This window comes from Leuciscus leuciscus, assembly GCF_965113295.1.
Source record: "Leuciscus leuciscus genome assembly, chromosome: 13".
In the NCBI taxonomy this organism is placed as follows: domain Eukaryota; kingdom Metazoa; phylum Chordata; class Actinopteri; order Cypriniformes; family Leuciscidae; genus Leuciscus; species Leuciscus leuciscus.
In genome coordinates, this window is record NC_138737.1 from 7,920,544 (window position 1) to 7,941,203 (window position 20,660).

The 20,660-nt window shown below is 35.6% G+C and overlaps 2 protein-coding genes across 4 annotated transcripts in view; one reads left to right on the plus strand and one right to left on the minus strand.

Annotated features, from left to right (window-relative positions):
• The window catches only part of LOC309513447 (integrin beta-4-like), a 31,335-nt gene extending 24,347 nt beyond the window's left edge, over positions 1-6,988 (plus strand). For 2 of the 3 annotated variants that reach the window (XM_082189265.1, XM_082189264.1), the window contains exons 35-42: positions 894-1,055; positions 1,309-1,422; positions 2,943-3,092; positions 3,545-3,733; positions 3,901-4,056; positions 4,175-4,336; positions 4,541-4,648; positions 5,908-6,988. In XM_082189265.1, the coding sequence (XP_082045391.1) occupies positions 894-1,055; positions 1,309-1,422; positions 2,943-3,092; positions 3,545-3,733; positions 3,901-4,056; positions 4,175-4,336; positions 4,541-4,648; positions 5,908-6,047 (1,181 nt within the window). In that variant the 3' untranslated portion in view covers positions 6,048-6,988. The remainder of the gene's footprint in view (positions 1-893; positions 1,056-1,308; positions 1,423-2,942; positions 3,093-3,544; positions 3,734-3,900; positions 4,057-4,174; positions 4,337-4,540; positions 4,649-5,907) is intronic. The other variant, XM_082189266.1, reaches the window with a different exon arrangement.
• LOC309513448 (butyrophilin subfamily 1 member A1-like) lies at positions 6,761-18,081 on the minus strand. Its single transcript, XM_082189268.1, has 8 exons — positions 17,987-18,081; positions 17,735-17,836; positions 12,872-13,036; positions 11,092-11,229; positions 10,932-10,983; positions 10,643-10,669; positions 10,488-10,514; positions 6,761-9,687 (listed from the first exon to the last, which is right to left on the minus strand). The coding sequence occupies exons 1-8, from the start codon at positions 18,020-18,022 to the stop codon at positions 9,128-9,130; spliced, it is 1,107 nt and encodes a 368-aa protein (XP_082045394.1). The 5' UTR covers positions 18,023-18,081; the 3' UTR covers positions 6,761-9,127.
• Between the last annotated feature and the right edge of the window lie 2,579 nt (positions 18,082-20,660).

The following is a 20,660-nucleotide window of genomic DNA, read 5'->3' on the forward strand; positions in this document are numbered from 1 at the left end:
AACGTAAAAAAAAAAAAATCTCATGCACTGGTCAATTTTGAGGTATTGGGCTATTTTGCTTCCACAACATGTCTTTGTTTCAGAGTAATGGAAACAAAACATCCAAAATAATTAATATTTAGATGTTTATTTTATTGCACTTTATCTATTTGTGTGATTTTAAATGCAATGCTCTTTAAAGTCCATTTTCTCAAAATTAGTTTAAAAAAATCACCACTTCAGCAGCACTTACATACATCAAACTTTATAGTTTTATTCCAGTTTATATTCTGAAGGTTTTCATAAAGGGGTTTGTTAATATATCATTCGCCTGGTTAACCCTCTAGTGCTCTTCACCTGGCAGTCATAAAAAGGCTACATTTTTTTATTTAATTTTTTTAATGAAATGAATGTTATATATTTTAGTTCTATAATGTTTTTTATTTAATATTTAGTATTTTTAGGGGATTTTATGGTACTAAATTATATCTATGCAGTAGTTATAATCCATTTTTTCACTTTTTGAGCATTGACCTGAAAATGAAATTTCCAACTTAAACGGTCGTAAATCTTGAATGTAAATCTTTTTAAAGATGACACCTGGTGTATTATTGCTGAAGTGAACCTGGTGTATTATTGCTGAAAACTTTTAAAAAAGTTTTTAAAAGTGAACTTACAATAAGTTATAGTTTTTTTTTATGTTTATTGTTAGGAAAAATACTATTTTCAGTTTTTATATGAAATATATAATTATTTGCCAAAACATGTTTTACTCTAAAACTGTGAGAAAATTAAAAGTCATATCCCAACAAGTTGTGTTCAAAATTTGCATTCATATGCTTCTAAAACCAAAACTGTTGAATAAATTGCCTTTATAGCTCATTTATCAATCATTGCTGTTTTTCCTCAATCAGGAGGCTCAACTACACATAGATATGATCTTAGAGATGGCGGGCTTCTCAAAGAGGAAGTGATCCTGAGGAAGCGATCGGAGAACAGGCATTACACTGACAGTGATGGTGTTAGGGATTCTATCGTCATGGGAAACCTTCCTGGAGGATTTTTGGACACTTTAGGTAAAGTGAGCTTGATAGATCTGCCTGCACATAGTGTTAAAGCCAATCAAATTTTATATATTTGCCTCGCAAGGTGCAGCTTTTGGCAAGAATCCTTGGCTGACTCTCGCTTCAACCTTGCTCTTCTTTTTCTCTTTCTTATGCCATTTGTCTGTTTTCTACACTTTTTTTTTTCTCACTGTTTTCTCGTCATGCGACGGCTGCCTGCCAACCCTTTCCCGCCACACCCTGCCGTGGCTTGGCGTTCTCTCAGGGGGCTCTAGCTTCAGTCAGAGCACAACTACCAGCTACAGCTTGAGCTCCAGAGCTCGTACTCAGTCTGAAGATATCAACGATGCACTGCTGAACCTGGATAGTGTTCTTCAGGGTGAGTGAACGCGGAAACAACCATCAGTGCGTCAGGGGACTGATTGAAACCATAGCTTCTCAAGCTACAAGCTTCCTTTACTGTAAAGTAGTTGAACCAAAGTCAAGAAAACCTTTTAGAAGGCGCAATACATTTTGAAAAGATTTTAATATCATTTTATATCATAATATATCATTTTAATATATATCATAATATATATCATTATATAATATATACATACATACATATATGCATATATACTGTATGTATATATATATATATATATATATATATATATATATATATATATACAGTATATATACAGTATATAAAATGTAATTAATTTTTTATTACATACAACTTTAAATTTAGATTAAGCATATAATTTTACAATAAATTATAAAACTAATAAAACACCATCATTTATTACTAAATATGTAGAACTTGTTAAAGCTAGGGTAGGCAATTTGTTTTATAAACCCTTTTTGTTATACTGGTTGAAACTCTCTTCACATCCTGATAGCAATCAATAATAGAAGTGGTCTAAAAATTTAAATATGTACATACATCTTCTGTGGAAGTCTCAGGACAAAAAAATGTTCGTCCAATCATTGCTTTCGGTCCGAATGCTATGATACCATGTCCTACCTGCCTGTCAACATGTATTTCCATACCTCCGCACACCTGCTCGCGCAGACATCACACGTCATCAGCACGTTCCCTAAGGCTATACAGAGTTTAGAACGATATTCACAGAGTCCCACAAACAAGCAGCAGTCATCTTTTAGAAGTCCTCTTGAACCAGAACAACAAGCTTATGCCGCGTTCATGCCATAACCATAATAACGAGAAGCCGCAATGTTTTTCCCTGGAGTCACGTCCTCAAGCTTGTAGCTCATTAGTTGAACTCACTCAGTAGTTCATTATTATTGTAATGTTATGTGATTTGAGACATGAGGCAGTTTAAAGGCGTCTCTCGTGGCTCTTTTGTTTGCTCCCTGCTGTATGCGTTCATGTGTTTTGGAGGAGGCGTGGCTTTGGAGACGCTCTAAAGGGAAGGTGGGATCTCATGCTTTCACAGCTAGCTTGCTATTTCTAGCCACTCTGAAATTGCCTACCCTACCTTTAAACTGTCTGAATGAACTTATTAGCTAAAATAAATTGTAAACAATCTAGCATTTTGAGAGAGTGGACAAATAATTAATTAATTAATTTTATTTTAATTTGCGCAAAAGCATTGCATTTTTTTTGTCATCCTTGTCATTGTGGGAAGTGGCTAAATTATTTAGAAAACTACAGAAAAATTGAGTCAAGTTAGAAGCGTCTCTACTTTCTTTAGTTACTCCCCAACACTGCAACCAATTAAACCCTGAGACACATCTCGCGTCTGAATAACATAGTCATTTGCAGACTGACACACCTCAGCCTATTCGCTGCTGTTTTCCCAGTGCTGAAGCAATAAAACAATTTGTGGCTGCATAATTAAATATGTCTGTTCTGTGGTTTGACATTTTTACCGTCTGCACTACTTGTGCCCTCAGACTCTCGCTTCAACCCGGGTGTTCCTGAGACTCCCAGCAGACTGGTGTTCTCTGCCCTGGGGCCCACGGCCCTGAAAGTGAGCTGGCAGGAGCCCCAATGCGAGACCGGTGTAATGGGTTACTGCGTCCTTTACCAGCTAATCAATGGAGGTGATTCATCTCTTCTCATTCATAACTTATTCATTCATAAATATATTAAAGTTAATTCAATTATTCAATTATATACTATAATTGATCAATTTATTGCCATATGTAAATTATATATACAGTAGTCAACATTTGATGTGGATCAAAACCTTTCATCGAAGTTATACATGAATTTTGAACAATACCTGTTCTTGTCTTAGGACAACTTTGATTAACTTTTTTGATCCACTTCAAATGTTGACTACTGTATATATATATATAAATGATCATATTTCATACATACATATATACGTACGTATATATATATATATATATATACATACAGTATATTGTACAATACATAGACAAGCTAAGCAAACAATCATTTATTATATGCTATAAATCAACATGATAACAGATGTTGTCTTTTTGATGTCTATTTATTTTACCATTGTATTGTATTGTTTCTCTCATAGGTGAGGTAAAGCGTGTCGAAGTGAACAATCCCGCTCAGAACTCTGTGGTGGTTCAGGATCTCCTGCCCAACCAATCCTACATCTTCAAAGTGAAGGCCCAGAGTCGAGAGGGCTGGGGTCCTGAGAGAGAGGGAGTCATTACCATCGAGTCTGCCGTCGACCCCAAGAGCCCCCTGAGCCCAATGCCAGGTGAGTTGCTTAATTTTATGTTAGCTATATGGGGCAGAGTAGCTAATGTCAGCAGTAGCAGTGGCAGCTATTGTGAAATATTGATTAAATATTACCACATTATTGCGTGTATGTATCATTGAATTGTTCTTAAACATGAATATATGTGTGTGTGTGCTGTTGTTCAGGGTCTCCGTTCACTCTCAGCACTCCCAGCGCTCCAGGACCTTTGATCTTCACAGCTTTGAGTCCAGACACGCTGCAGCTGAGCTGGGAGAAACCACGCAAACCCAATGGAGACATCCTGGGCTACGTGGTCACCTGTGAACAGCTGCACGGTGGAGGTCAGAACCCAACCTCACTTTATTTTTCATGTATAAAAGCCATCGCAACTGCACTAATCAGAAACAAGCCCTGTTCTTTAGCTTCCTTGTTAAGACTCTGTCTTTGGTGTCCGTGCAGGAGATCTTCGCTCCTTCCAGGTGAATGGCAACGCTGCGACTTCTTTGAAGGTGTCTGACCTGAAAGAAAACATGCCGTACAAATTCAAAGTTCAAGCCCAAACCACACAGGGCTTCGGACCGGAGCGAGAGGGCATCATCACCATCGAATCCCAAGATGGAGGTATGCGGGACCTTTGAACAGTGTCACTGTTATTTCACTGTTAAATGTTTTAATAATATCATAGCCTGCTTTTTATGATTCAGTCTGATGAATATTCTGTTTTACTTGGAAATACATCACAGTGCATTTTAAGTTGTCTTGGAGGATAATGAATGGTTGAAACTTTATCATCTCTTCTTCTTTTCTCCTCTTCCTCTTCCTCAGGCTCTATGTCACAGTACAGCAGTCAGTCAGTCACAAAGAGAGAGGTGTTTAACCTACCAACAGAGATTACTTCACACACCACGTTCTCAGAACCCTTCGTGTCTTCAGGTACAGACACACGACTCCATATCTTGCTGGGTTATCAAGAACGATAAAGATTAATTACAGCTGTAATTACATGCAGGTGTTTTTAAAATATAAGTACAATATAAAAACTTGCATGTACACAATAAGTGCACAGTATCAAATGATTAATTTACATGTTAGTACATAGTAGTTAAAGACACCTAATATAAAGTGGGACCCTATATCTTTATCGTTATAATTATAGTCCTTGGTGTGAACGGCCTTCATAATTTCAATTGAATCGGACCCGCAGGATGTTTTATAATTAATTATGCTAATTTATTTAATTAATGTAGTTTTTTTATTTATTTTTTTATCAAATCAGACAAATTTATATACAAAGTCTGCCAATTTCTATACAATAATGTCAAATTTAACACTGTAATCAAAAGTTTTTAACTGTGCAGTACAGCACCACAAAATGTACACAATATTTTCAGAAAACAAAAATAAAATATTGAAATTAGCATTTGAACCTATTATTATTTATTTAATTTATTTACTATTTGGGGTAAAATTGACCACTGTGGGAAAAAAAAAGTTTTACTACTATTATTAAATATAACACGAAAACATTTGTAGTATTTTATATTATTTAATATAAACCAACAAAATATGATTACATAATTCTTACTAATTATGATTATTTATTTTGACAAGTAGAATATTTTTTCTAAAATTAGCATTTTTCTCAAATTAATTCTACTACAATTATTATTAAATGTAACTAAACTAAAAAAAACAAGTAATATTTTTTATATTTAGTATAATTTATTAAATACACATTTCTTTAGCTGGTATTTCAAACACTGATTATTAATATCTATTGTTTCTAGAAATACCATATGTTTTGTGTATGATAACAAGTTCATAAAAAACAGTAAGTTGATACAAAGTGTTTTTAAAACAAAAGAATTCTACTTTAGTTACTTTTTACTTCTTTTTTTAATTTAAAAAAAAAAATTTTTTAACACACACAAAAAAATATTTAAGTGGTACTGAAAAAAATAGTCACACTTTTACTCCTTTCGGTCAAAAATGGCCGCATTGGAAATCAATGGGACACGAATTTCATCTAGTGGAATTATAAATATAAATATCATAAATATCATTTAGTGCCATAAAATCCCCTAAAAATACAAAATATTAAATTAAAAACATCAAACTAAAATAAAGTTCACTCATTTCATTGAAATAAAAAAAGAACACGTGTCTAATGTTTATGTGTGTGTTTCTTTTAGACGGTATGATGTTGATGTCGAGCCGGCAGATCACGGAGTCGGGCGGCACCGTCACACGGCAGGTGGAGATGGTGCAGAGAGGAGTCGTGTCCAGCAGCACCGTCACAAAGAAGCTGGAGAGACAGTACTTCGAGGCCTAATCCAACTCCCTTTTGCCTTCTGCAGAAAGTGTGTATATATACGCTCAAGCGAAACTAAGTTAATTAGAGAAGTTCACCGACCAATGTGCACAACATATGGTTTTTATGTGAGGATGAGAACAGCTGAGCTCTTGGATTCCTTGGATTATAGCTCATCAAGACCAAAGTCTTCAAGCCTTGATATTTAGTTGAATGTAAATACTTAAAAACCTTTTAGTGTTATCGCTTCCAAACAGGTATTTGGTGTAACTTTTAGCATCAAACCATGTTTCCTACAGTGTTTGTGAGAAATGTTATTGACGTATGCGCCATGGGATAGGTTAGAGATCTTCTGTTGCTTATTTGAGCTTGATTGCTTTCATTCTGACAAGGTTTGAATTTAGCAGATTTTATATCATGATGTTGCTTTCAAGTTGTATCACGTTTTTTGAGCATAGAGGTTTTCTAAATGTATTTTTCACATCAAATGTGACATGTCTTATGATTTAGAGTTTACACTTTATCTTTAACTAATTAATTTCCTTCTAAATCAAATTTGACTTGTTAAGGGTTGTATTAAATGTTGCAACACAAGCGCATGCATATGGACTCGATTCTTAGGATTGTAAATATGTTACTGAGGTTTGTTTTTTTATTGCCTGGTTGCAAGATGTGCTGTTGCAACTTTAGGCCTGCGGCTGTATTTTAGTTTAGTACACTACTGGCAATTCCGAAAAGATTACCGACATCACACTTGTGTACCCTTAAATTAAATTTTTACTGCCTTTAATAATCTGTTCGGTTCTTTTGACTTCGGGGATTTTTTTCTTTTTCTTTTTAAAGATTTTTATACGATAATTGCATTTCACCATCATATTCAAGCTGTAGTATGTAGTATGCAAAACTTCTCACTGCATATCAGTTCACCGCACTTAATGAAACAATAAATCATTCTACCACAATCGACTCATTGTGTGTTAGCTTTGTTTATTAGAAACAGATTTAGGTGCTATCAACTGTTTTTAGCACACTGTGGACCTACTGAAATGCTTTATGTAGATTAAATGAGTACGAGCTGACAGTGCCCTCTATATGCTTTCTTATGTTACTGAAAAACAAACAAACAAACATGGAGTAAGATGTGATTACATCCAATACTTGTTAAAATTAGATATGCATTTGCTAAGGGAGCAGTACATTCAGGGCAGCAAAAGAACAGTTAGGTGTTATATATAATCATTTTCTGTTGGCTGTACTTGCAAATATAATGAATGGGTAAACATATATGGGTAAAAAGATGCAATAAATCATAATTCAGTATGCAATATTACAAGGACACAATCGCTGTCGGTTACATTTTGAATGCTGAACATTCTATCAAATGTGAGTAGATTAGAAGAGATTTTTCAATGCGTTACAATATTGCGTTACTCCCTAAAAAAAGTAATAATTGCATTACTTAGTTACTTTTTATGGAAAGTAATGCGTTGCATTCATTTTGTGTTACCTTTACTCAGCTGGGCTGGGCTTGCTTGTTTGTTTAAAAAAAACAGTTAAATTTTTTGGCAAGTTTAAAGGGCCCTTTTGCACCAAAAGTGAAATGAATAAACCTCAGGCTGAGGGAAAGCAAATTCACTCCTGTACAGTAGAGGGCGCAGCTCAAACATACCTTTCAGCGTTTTTGACTTAGGGGAATTTTAATTTTTTTATTTAAGATTTTTATAGATAATTGCATTTCAGCATCATATTCAAGCTGTAGTATGTAGGTTGTAGTATGCAAAACTTCTCACTGCATATTTAGATCACAGAAGAACAGGATGCAGGAGAAGAAAGTTAAAGTCTTTCAGCAATCAAAAAAATAAATAATCAAACGTGATGTTTAGTCAATTTTTGCTTATTAGTATGGTTAAATTGGATCAGCAGCAAAGCAATTGGTTAATAAAGTAAGGTTAAACAAAGCATATTGGTGTTATTTAACATATTTAATTATTGCAGGTTTTCATTTGCATTTCATTGTTTTAAATCATTTTGAGGAATACTTTAGTGCAAGTGAGATGAGTAAATGCATGTTCACATTTAGTCTACAGTAACCGTCACAGCGCACACCCCCAACACTGTCTGCAGGAGGTATTTTTGTAGGCCAAAACATGGAAACGAGTTAGCATTTTAGCACTTCCGGTTCCATCATCCTGAAATCAATGGGTTTGTTTGAATGGGTTTTTGGTTAAATGCTTGAAATAAGGTCTGTGGTGAACACAAGCTCAAGATATTTTCACATTTCATTCTACAACTTAAAATACATCAGTAATACCCCTTATGAGTTTTACAGCTTTTACTTGTCTTGAAAAAGTCAGTTGCATGCAAGTGGCTAAATGAGGCTAAAGAAGCTGTCGGGGGCATTAAACGTCATCAGCCGAACAGGAAAACTCATTCACTTTTACAGCCTTGTGTTTATAATCGTGCTCTTGCAAACTATTCCAACTCAAACTTTCAGAGAAAATGTTTTTAAAAAAAGACTAAAAGCATCTTTGTATGCTTCTTGGTGTTGACAGTGAAGTCATGCGACAGTGATATAGTTTGTTTATACACTACGTTTAGCTTTTTACTTCTGGTGATTGAATTTAGTCTTCAAAATTCACAAGTTGTGTTCATTTGTGAAAATGAACAAAATGTGTAAGAATCATAAACCTTTGTTGGTCACAGAGCTTATTTTCTGCAATAATCCAAAAGCTTCGATTAATGAACCCTTTTGCGATACAGTTGAGGAAAGCCTTGATCCTTCGCAAAAGCCATTGGAAAAATCCTACTGGGTTTTTGTCAAGGGAACCAGGTTGACCTACAAAAATACATCATCACTGTAGCACTAAAGACATGAGTTTTGGGCGAGACTATCTGTTTGTCTGACCAATCACAGACTGTTTAACAAGTCTTTTTTCTTAATTTTTATTCCTTGTGGTGCAGAAATTACAGCTTTAGCTAATCTAAAAAATGTAAAATACCTTCTATGCAAATTCATCAAATGATTGAACTGTATGAATGTTTTATGGTGTGTGATTTTTTTCGTATCCATGTGCGTGAGAATTGCGCGTTCGTTATGTACGTTAGAAGAACAGACACTGTCCCTTACAGAGACATCGCTCCCTCAGATCTGCAGGCCTGATCACCATCTCACGCACCATCTCCACCGTCCCAAACACCGGGTAAAGCTTCTCTGTGAACCTCTCGCTGTATGTGTAGATGTGCGCGCGCTTTTGGATGTCATAGAAGGACAGCTGCCCCTCCTCATAGTCCAGGTACACTCCCACCCTCCGCGGGATGAGCGACTGGGGCAAGAAGGTAGGCGGTGTGGTCAGGGCCTTGAGCTCGGACCCCCGCTCCAGCCTGAGGGTGAGGTATCCGCTCTGAGTGTTGAGCGGTCTGTAGCCTTTGCAGATGGCTGATTCTTTGGCCACCCCGAGACGCCAGTCACGGTCGCCCACTTCCACCTCCCAGTACCGGCGTCCTGCCGAGAAGCCCTCTGAGCCGAAACAGCACCACCAGCCGTCGAAACGCCTCCGACTGCAGGAGACCCCGCGCCGCTCCAGGCCACACTGCATGCGCTTGCAGTCCTCAGACAGAACAAGGGCAGGGTTGGCCGTCTCTGGGTCAAAAGTCACCTCCACTGTAAAATAAGGCCGCACTATGGTTAGATTTATGATTTTAGGTTATATATATATATAAAAAAAAAAAAAAATGGCAGACTGCTAATTAAAAAAGTTTAATGCTAGGACATTTCTAAAATAATAATGAAATACTCATATAAGTATGAAATACTTTTACAGATAAAAATATTCTGAAAAATTGCCCATTTTATTTTTCTACCACTACTTTAAAAAATCTTTATTTTTCTCATATTGTCCACCATTTGTCATTCTGATACATATATACTGTATATATATATATATATATATATATATATATGTATATATATATATATATAATTATTTTTTTATCTGTGAAAAAAACTAAAATCTAACATTACGCGAATAGTTGAAATATTATGAGAATAAAGTCGAAATATTTGGAGATTAAAGTCGAAACATTTTGAGATTAAAGTCTTAATATTTTGAGAATAAAGTCAAAATTATGAGAATAGCCTACAGTCTTCCGTATAAATTCTGTTTTCTTTTTCTTTTAGTAAATGCGCTCCTGAAGTCGAAATGCCGCTCCTGAAATGCGCTCCTGAAGTCGAACTATATATATATATATATATACCATTCAAAAGTAAGTCAGATTTTCTAAAATAAATGAATACTTTTATTCAGGAATGCTGCATTAAATTGGTCAAAAGTGACAGTAAAGATAAGACATTTATAATGTTTCAAAATATTCCTTTTTCAAATAAATGCTTTTAAACATTCAGAATCCTGAACAAATATATTATATTTTCGTTTAAACAAAATATTAAGCAGTGACACATACCTGCAGCATCACATATCCAGTTCCACACTGAAACAAAGAGCAATATTTATGTTACTACATAAGATAATAGAAACTATTCCACTGATGGCCTGAATATCATTGCATTAAAATAGTGTTAAATAAATGTTTGATTGCAGAAACTATTACTCTCTCACCAATGTGTGGAATGTAGCCAGTGAAATCTAAAAAAGATCAGAGAGAGAGATTACCAGAAAGCCCATTCAAGACATGCCAATCATCTTCTCAATATCCAAATAAACTCAGGTCTGATCTAATAAAACTGCTGTATGTGATTTCATTCGAAGGAAACTACCATACACATATACTGTAAGCAATATAAGCTTTGTTTTTCCAATTCCATTTGGTGCAGAAATCACTTACAGCAGCTGTAGGTAATTATCCTTAGAAAATAATTCTAAGGCATTAATGTCATTGCCTGCTCACCGATCTTCTGGGTCTTTTGTTTTTGTACCAGCCACAGTCTAGGAATGAGCTCCTGCAATGTCAATGGTGCTTGTTAATAGATCAGTTAAAAATATAAATTGCAGATTTTGAATTTTATGCAAGTCTATGAATGTTGTGTATGTTTCCAGAGGGATCACACCTTGTCGAGGTGTTCCCCAAGAACGAGGCCGATGAGCAGCTCCACGGCAGACTGCAGGTGTGACAGGTGACCCCGCTTCCACTGCAGCTCCACGTCATCCAACATCATCAACACCGCCTCACCCGGCCAGATACCGTGCTGGAGAGACAAACTGATAAATGACAGAGGCCGGAAGCAAAAATCATAAAATATATCTTTTCAAAACACACTTCAGAAACTGTCGATGTTCAAAGTTTTCAGAAAAGTTTATTTGTGTGCATGTGTCACAGTGGAGTTGTTTGTAATGAGAGAAAGAGAGATGATACTTCACTAACAGTATTTACTGATATTGAGTTACACACAAATGATTCCTAAGAGGACTCTGAGAGATGAATGAATTATTGATTAGGCATCAGAAAGGTGACGCTATATTGAAAGGATACATGTCCCAATAGACTTAAAGGTGTGTAATTTTATCGATGTTTAAATGCTTTCTCGTATCCAGGTTAATGTGTAACAACTATTAGTAATCTATTTGAAGGTTGACTTTCTCGAAGAGTGTAAACAATGTGGCTAAGACTGAAAAAGGGATAATTCACTCAGAAATGAAAATCCTGTCATCATTTACTCACCCTACCGGCTACCGTCAACTGTCTGGTTACCAAAATTCTTCAAAATATCTTCTTTTGTGTTCAACAGACGAAAGAAACTCATACAGGTTTGAAACAACATGAGGGAGAGTAAATGATGACAGGATGCAGGGATGCCATCAAAACCAGGCACTGGTTCCCTTGAAATGTTCCTATGGGTTTTTATAGTGGGGTTTTTCAATTTATGAATGAAGGTCTGTGGTAAACAACTTGATGATACTTGAACCTCTTGCTCCCAAATGTAAACTGCACACACTCACACCTGAAACGCTCTTATATAGTTACTTATTAGAAACGTGTTTAAAAAAAAAAAAAAACAGCTTTAGAGAACCGGTGGCAAATTAGTCTCCCTGGTTTAGACGTCATCCCTGCATTAACTTTAACAAAACATTCTTAAAACATATTTCTGTTAGCTGGATAGCAGTTAATGACACAGTACACTACATTTATTTAAGTATTGTTGCAAAATGCATACTGTTTTACATTCTATTAAAATTGTAGGTAGTATAAAGTGTACATTATGCAGTAAGCTAGAAGTGTTTGGCAAACCTGTCATTATTTTAATTGAAAAACTGTACAAGGCAATGGTGAGTTTCCATTTACACAGCTTAACGGGTTGTGCATGTCTCTCTCAGGTCAGTCAGTGAGGTCGTTTGTAATCAACACAGTCGGACAAGAGGATCATAGCAAGGTTAATATCCTAATACTTAATCAGAGAGCAACCCAAGACTAAGACCCATAGACAGAGAGAGAGAGAGAGCCAGAGAATCAGACACTTCATTTACAGCATGAATTGATATTAAATTACACATTCGCAAACAAATTACCCCCGACAAAGAGAATGTTGTAACCATTAATATATTTACCGATATAAACGTATTTGCTATATAGAGCCCCACTAAACATTACCAGCCAAAAGTTTGTACATGCTTGATTGAATGTATGTTTCTCAGGATCTTACTTTTTGATATAAAGGCTTATGCTTAAATAACTGAAATTAGTTTTGTAGACAAATATAACTTGCGCCCTCCTATGAATTTCTTTCGCAAGATAAATAGGTGTGTTACATGTACATGTGCTACAGTTTAAAAAGCACCACAGGATGCATCTCATGAGTTTGTAGTGTTTGTGCAAATGTTTCTGATCCTCACCGGGTGTCTGTTGCGCTGTCCTCTGGTCCAGTCCATGATGATCCTTTTATATGAGCCCATGTCATGCTCTCCTCCCTGCTCAAGCATGCTCAGTAAATTACTCTTCCAGTCCCTCTTTTCGGGATGCAGATCGGTATAAACTTGCATGGGCTTCTCCGTATTTTCCTGCACAGCGTGTAAAAACACAAGACTTGGAATTTTATGATACTTTTATGGTGTATTTGAATATTGAAATCTCCAGTCCCCATTCATTAACTGTATAGAAAAATATGAGCCATTTTTTTTAAATGTATCTTTTTGTGGAAGAAAGTCAGTCAGATGGCTTATCATTTTTGGGTGAACTATTCCTTTAACCCATTTAGACATTCAGGGCACATTTACACGACAACGATATACTAAAAATGGAAACGTTTTTTGCAAACAGACGACAACGATCCAGTTCACACGGATCAGCAAACCTGATATAAATAAAAGCTGTATTATTGTACTACGCAGGCCAGTAGTTGGCAATGTCAATTTGTAAAGAAAAACGACGTACCACTGCCTATAGACTGAATACATAATACACATGACGATTCAAAACTCAGGGGCCATTTACACGTCACTGTTTTCAACTAAAATGGAAAACTTTTAGGGCCCTATTTTAACAATCTGAAACGCAAGTATCAAACGCGAAACGCAAGTAACTTTGTGGGCGGATCTCGGGCGCTGTTGCTATTATACCGGCGGGATAAATGACTCTTGAGCCCGACGCAAATCTAAAATGGGTTGGTCTGAAGTAGCTACATTACTCATCATAGGTGTGGTTTGGGCGTAACATGAAATAAACCAATCAGAGGATCATCTCACATTCCCTTTAAAAGCAGGTGTGCCGTTTTGCGTTTGCGCCGGAACACGCCTCCTCTTTGCGCTGAACCGCCCCCGGGAGCGCAAGTTCATTCCCTAATTTACTGACGTACGTCTGTGGAGGGAAAAGTCTGCTGTGCGTCGGGTGCAAAATAGGAATGATACATGCGTCGGTGTACAAAGTCAATTGCGCTGGGTGCAAGATAGGGCCCTTTGTGCATTTTGGCCGTTCATGTACACGACAACGGCATTTGAAAATGATAACGTTATTGACATCTTTCCACGGTTGAAACACATACCTTCTGATGTTCATTCATGTATATTTTGTGCTAGTAGGAAGAGATGATTGGTTCACGTGCCGCTTGAACTGAGGCGCTACAGCGATCTGTCACTTCACATTAAAGAACCACAAAATTATATTTATTGTTTGAATTCCTTAAAAAAAAAATTTTTAAAAAATTTGAAAGCTGAGACTTTCTTTCATACCAAAAGAAACCTGCTCTGTCTTGTCTGTCGGCGCGTTGTTAGTGTTCTCTTTGCGCTTTGCTCCGAACATGATGTGTGACATGAGAGTGACATGGTTTGTTGGACGTAGCAACAGTAACTGGGGGGGAGGGTCTTTGTGAAGGGTCAATTTCAATTTTCCAACATCAGTATCAGTGATTCTGAAAATAATTGCCTCAGTAACTAGAGGCCTATTCAGCCCCTTGAGCTGACATTTATGACGCAGTAAACTTTTTAATAAACAGCCCGTGTCTGACTCAAATCAATTACTTTGATTTCTCAGACGAAATGTGCTGACAACAAGCTTTTTTAAAAGTACACTAAATCCGAGAGGCGGACGCCCTGGAGCGAACTACAGCTCAACACTTTTCTCAAGGACACAAAAGTGCTGCGGACTACAGTATACCATAACTTACAAACAAACCATGATTAGAGCTTGATCCTTTGAAAACTGACACAGAATTTTAAACCCTTAAGCCACTGGACCTGTCAGTCAGCCTGATATAAACAGACTAGCTGGTTACTATGGGGACTGGTGGCACTTTGAGTCTAAAGCAGGATTTTATCTAAATATAACACACGGTTCTAACCAGCCAACATCAGCCTGTAATTAAAGTCATGTAGATCCTGAGAAATAACAGCTGTCTGAAGAACAGTGTGAATCTCCTATTGGATAAAGATAAATTAATACAGGAGGATGAGTTTATTTGCTGAGGAACAGGGTTGTGCACCATTCAAAAAATGAACTGAGAATGTTTGTTACCATTCTATTTATATCCTGAACTTAAATTTAGGTAGAAAATCAGATGAAAAATTATCATTTAAAATTAATTTAACTGCTTTGCTTTATATATAAAAATATTATAATAAAATATTGATAATATTTTTTTTAGTATGAGTATAATAGTATAATACATTAAATTTGTATTATACACACAACATAAGCGACATTTATATTTTATTATAAATGTAATTTTATCAACAAATAAATTCTAAACTTTTATAATGTAAATACTACCAATTCAAAAGTTTGGGGTCAGTAAGATTTTTTTTTTTTTTTTAAAGAGATTAATATTTATTCAGCAATGACACATTAAATTGATAAAAGGAGACAGTAAAGACATTTACAATGTTGCAAAAGATTTCTATTTCATAAATGCTGTTCTTCTGAACTTTCTATTCATCAAAGAATCCTGAAAAAAAGTATGACGGTTTACACTAAAATATTAGCAGCACAAGTGTTTTCATTTTTGATAATAATCAGAAATGTTTCTTGAGCAGCAAATAATCATATTAGAATTACTTATTTATGAAGCTGAAAATTCAGCTTTACCGTCACAGGAATAAATTACATTTAAAATTTGTATTATAATTATATACAATAAAATATAATATACAGTCGTGCCCAGAATTAATCATACCCCTGGTAAATATGATCAAAAATGGCTGTAAAAAATAAATCTGCATCGTTTATCCTTTTGATCTTTCATTCAAAAAATTGGCAAAATCCTAACCTTTCATTTAAGTAAAAGATTTGAAAGTGGGGGGGGAAATCACATTATAAAATAAATGTTTTTCTCCAAAACACGTTGGCCACAATTATTCATACCCTTTTATTAAATACCTTTTTGCAATCTCCTTATGCCAAGATAACTGAGTCTTCTCCTATAATGCCTGATGAGTTTGGAGAACACCTGACCAGAGATCAGAGACCATTCCTCCATACAGAATCTCTCCAGATCCTTCAGATTCCCAGATCCATGTTGGTGCTTCTTCTCTTCAGTTCACCCCACTCATCAGGTCAGGGAACTGGGACGGTCATGGCAGAAGCTTCATTTTGTGCTCCCAAACACATATTTGTGTTGATTTTGATGTTTGTTTTGGATCGTTGTCCTGATGGAAGATCCAACCACGGCCCATTATATGATTTCTAGCAGAAGGTGTCAGGTTTTGATTTTTTATCTGTTGATATTTGATAGAATTCACAATGCCATGTCTCTGAATAAGATGTCCAGGACCTCCAGCAGAAAAATAGGCCCACAACATTAAAGATCCAATGGTATATTAAATTGTACACATGGGGTACTTTTTATCCTTGTGTTCACCAAACCCATCTAGTGTGTTTGCTGCCAAAAAGCTTTTTTTTTTTGTTTCATCTGACCACAGAACCCTGTGCCGTTTGAAGTTCCAGTCATGTCTGACAACTGAATATGCTGGAGTTTGTTCTTGGATGTGCGAGGAGCATTTTTCTTGAAACCCTCCCAAACAACATGTGGGGATGTAGGGGTTGTTTGATTTTTTTTTAATAGGCTTTCTGACCCCAAGACTTAACTAATCTCTGCAATTCTCCATCTGTGATCCTTGGAGAGTCTTTGGCCACTCAAACTTTCATCCTCACCGTCCATTAAGACAATATAGACACACATCCTCTTCCTGGCAGATTCGTAACATCTTTAGTTGATTGGAACTTCTTAATTATTGCCCTGATGGTCAAAATGGGGATTTTCAATTCTTTAGCTATTTTCTTACATCCACTTTCTATTTTGTGATGCTCAACAATCGTTTACTGCACATCAGAACTATTTTCTTTGGTTTTATTCATTGTGATGGATGATTCAGGGAATTTGGCCTTTGTGCTTCCTCATATTTAAACTCCTGTGAAACAAGAAGTCATAGCTAGACAATTTCATGTTCCTAGTCACCCTGGTGTGCTAAAAAAGGTAAATATTAATGGGAATATACTTCAGAGATATTTTATTCATAAAAAATTCTAGGGGTATGAATAAATGTGGCCAACGTGTTTTGGAGAAAAACATTTATTTCATAATGTGATTTCCCCCCCATTTTCAATTCTTTTACTTCAATGAAAGGTTAGATTTTTGCCAATTTTTTGAATGAAAGATCAAAAGGATAAACGATGCAGATTTATTTTTTACAGCCATTTTTGATCATATTTACCAGGGGTATGATTAATTCTGGGCACGACTGTAATTGAATTATATTCAAATAAAAAACTGTTATTTGAAATTGTAATAATATCTTACAATATTCGTGTTTTTACTGTATTTTTGATTAAATAAACGCAGCCTTAGTGAGCATAAGAGACTTCTTTCAAAAACATTACAAAAATCGTACCGACCCCAAACTTTTGAACGGTAGTGCATACAATCATAATTATTATAAATTAGTAAAAGAAATATAGTATAGTATAAATTATAGTCATAGTATAAAATTACAATTGTATATTAAATAAAAAATTTAATAATATTTTTCTACAATGTTATCAGCTAGTCTGTTATATATAGATGCATAAATGTAATCAGTTATATGGACCATGACAAAATAAGTAATCTATTTTAGTAGCAGCTTATAGATAGAGATAGAAGATAGAAACCTTAAACAGGACACATAAGAATAGATCTGTTCTTGTGTTGTGTTGAACAAATTAAATTCCTATTGTGTGTTGCAATTCAGTAAATTCCTCTGCCTGTGATTGAGTTCATGTTCTCTAACCTTCATCTCCAGAACGTTGGCGGTCTCCACAATGAACTCTCGACAGGCGTGCGGAGGCCACACGTCCTCTCCGGTCCAGATGTGAGCCAGAATATCTGACCTCTGAAAGACATCAGCATAAGAGGTTCCAACAGAGAGTTTGAAAATGTGTGTAGAAATCTATTGGAAATCTCTGAGCTGATGGCAGTGAATTCATTCATTGATCCTGGCTAAAGAAAAGCCAGGCACAATGCAATAATATATTTGTCTCACCTGACAGATCCTGTTGAGTTCTCGAGCGAGCTCCATTATAAACAGCTGACTCTCTGTTAATGGCTCTTTCTTTACTTGTTTCACTCTTTTCCGCGTCTCCTGTACAGAGATTTGGAAACTATTGAGTAACTAAAGCTACACCAGGGAATATAATAGCTGAACTTTTATATATTTTTTTCTTCTGAAAGTCATGAACATTTCCACCACATCTCAAATAATGCAATTGTGTCTGATAACATGAAATGACAGTTAAACGTGTTGGATTACAACTGCCGACTCCTTTGTCTGCATTATGTATCCTCCATACTAGAGCAGCAAAATTAATTGTTAAAAGATTGCGATCTCAATTCAAACACCCATGCGATCTTATTCCTAAATGACAACAATTCGGCTGTCAATTAATTATTTTTTTAAAAATCACAGTGGAACATTTAAATCTGTGTTTGCGCCTCCGCTGAGCCAGAGAGCAGCTGTCACGTATAGGTATGAAACAGCTTCACAAACATCTTTTCAAAGTATCATTATTTCTGTGTTATAAAATATTCAATTTATCACAGAAGTACTGGGAAAAAAGTTTATAGTTCAGATATAAACGGATGTCTATGGAAACAATCAAGATGGCGCTTCAAATAATGATTGTATCATTATAATGATTGTATCCAGTAATGAAACAAGTGAAGTAGCCTATTTATGACTGAGTCATTGAATCATTCATTCAAGAGATTTGTTCAAAAACACTGATTCATCCAGACAGTAATGAAACAAGTGAAGTATTTATGACTGAGTCATTGAATCATTCATTCTATTTCAAGAACTATAGAACTATTTCAAATGAATTTACAAGCAATTAACATTTTGTCAGAACCTCTCCTAAATTACATGTTATTTTGTTTAATTGTCTGTTTAGAATTGTGGGAGAATCGTGATCTCCTCTATTAAAAAAAATTCTCAATTTATCCAGAATCGTGCAGCTCTACTACTCACACACAATTAAATACAATTTTCATAGTAAATAAATAATTACATATTATTATTACACTTTCTGCATGAGATTGAACCAAATTACATAAATACTGTACATGTCTCATCTTGTTGAAAAACAAGTATACTACTTTAATAGCAGGCAAAATTGTTATGGTGGTGGTGGAAATTATGGTACAAATAAGTTTATTTTAATAAAAATCAACTCATCTGACATACAATGGCCAAAAGTGATGTCAGGCCTAGGAAAATTGACATATTCAACCTTTATTCAAATATTATTAAAAATGTGTTAATGATTATATATATTATAATATAATAATTTTGTGAGCATATTGCGTTGAAACAATGAAACATGCCAAATTGTACGGACATAATTTTTGGTAACACTTTATTTTAAGGTGATGTAGTTCAATGTTACTACATGTACTACTATAGTAATAACTATACCCAACTAACCCTAACCATACCTCAAGTCTATAGTAAGTAGCCTATATTTAGTTAATTCATGTTACTCAGTACTTATTTAAGTACAATAACTATGTCACCTTAAAATAAAGTGTAACCTAGTTTTTAATGCAAAACTGATTACGTTGTATAGTCAATGTATGCTTTTTCCTTAGAGCTTTTTGTTTTTCTTTAGATTTTTTTTTTTTTTCATAGTAAAATTAAACCTGTAACTGTACTTTTTCACATAAATACCTCAACCAAGTTTAATGTTTTGTTATTGCAATGCAGAAAAGCAGAGCGCATATGGCAGAAGACAAAACTTGTAGTCCATTATAACATCTACAAAGACGGCATCCATGCTTTCAATATGGAACTAGGCAAAGCTAGACAGACTTTCTTCTCAAATATTATAAACAGCAATTTAAAACAACACACGCACTCTTTTTGCTACTGTAGAGAGACTGACAACCCCCCCCCCCAAGCCGGATTCCCAGTGACATGCTCTCAGACAGCAAGTGCAGTAAGTTTGCTTCTTTCTTCTCTGAGAAATACTGATTCAGGCAAATTCTCAGGTGCTGGGTACTACTCGACCTCAGTGCTGCATTTGACACTGTCGATCACAACATACTTCTTGACAGGCTGGAAAACTGGGTGGGGCTTTCTGGGATAGTCCTAAAATGGTTCAGGTCATACTTAGATGGGAGAGGTTATTATGTGAGTTTAGGAGACCATAAGTCTGAGTGGACATCCATGACATGCGGAGTCCCTCAAGGCTCGATTCTTGCGCCACTCCTGTTCAACCTGTATATGCTCCCAATGAGCCAAATAATGAGAAAGAACCAAATTGCTTACCACAGCTATGCAGACGACACACAGCTCTACTTAGCCCTATCGCCTAACGATTACAGCCCCATTGTCTCCCTGTGCCGATGCATTGATGAAGTCAACAGTTGGATGTGCCAAAACTTTCTTCAGTTAAACAAAGACAAAACTGAAGTCATTGCGTTTGGAAACAAAGATGAAGTTCTCAAGATGAACGCATACCTTCACTCTAGGGGTCAAACAACTAAACATCAAGTCAGGAATCTTGGTGTGACACTAGAGTCAGACCTTAGTTTCAGTAGTCATGTCAAAGCAATAACTAAATCAGCATACTATCATCTGAAAAATATTGCATGAATTAGATGCTTTGTTTCCAGACAAGACTTAGAGAAACTTGTGCATGCTTTCATCACCAGCAGGG

Bases quoted from the DNA above. Each gene is read 5' to 3' on its own strand.
- LOC309513448 (XM_082189268.1), bottom strand. From the start codon at position 18,022: ATGGAGCTCGCTCGAGAACTCAACAGGATCTGTCAG. The intron at 11,230-12,871 runs GTGAGGATCAGA...TTGTCTCTCCAG, and splicing joins GACAGCGCAACAGACACCCG to CACGGTATCTGGCCGGGTGA. The intron at 10,984-11,091 runs GTGTGATCCCTC...TTGACATTGCAG, and splicing joins TTGGGGAACACCTCGACAAG to GAGCTCATTCCTAGACTGTG.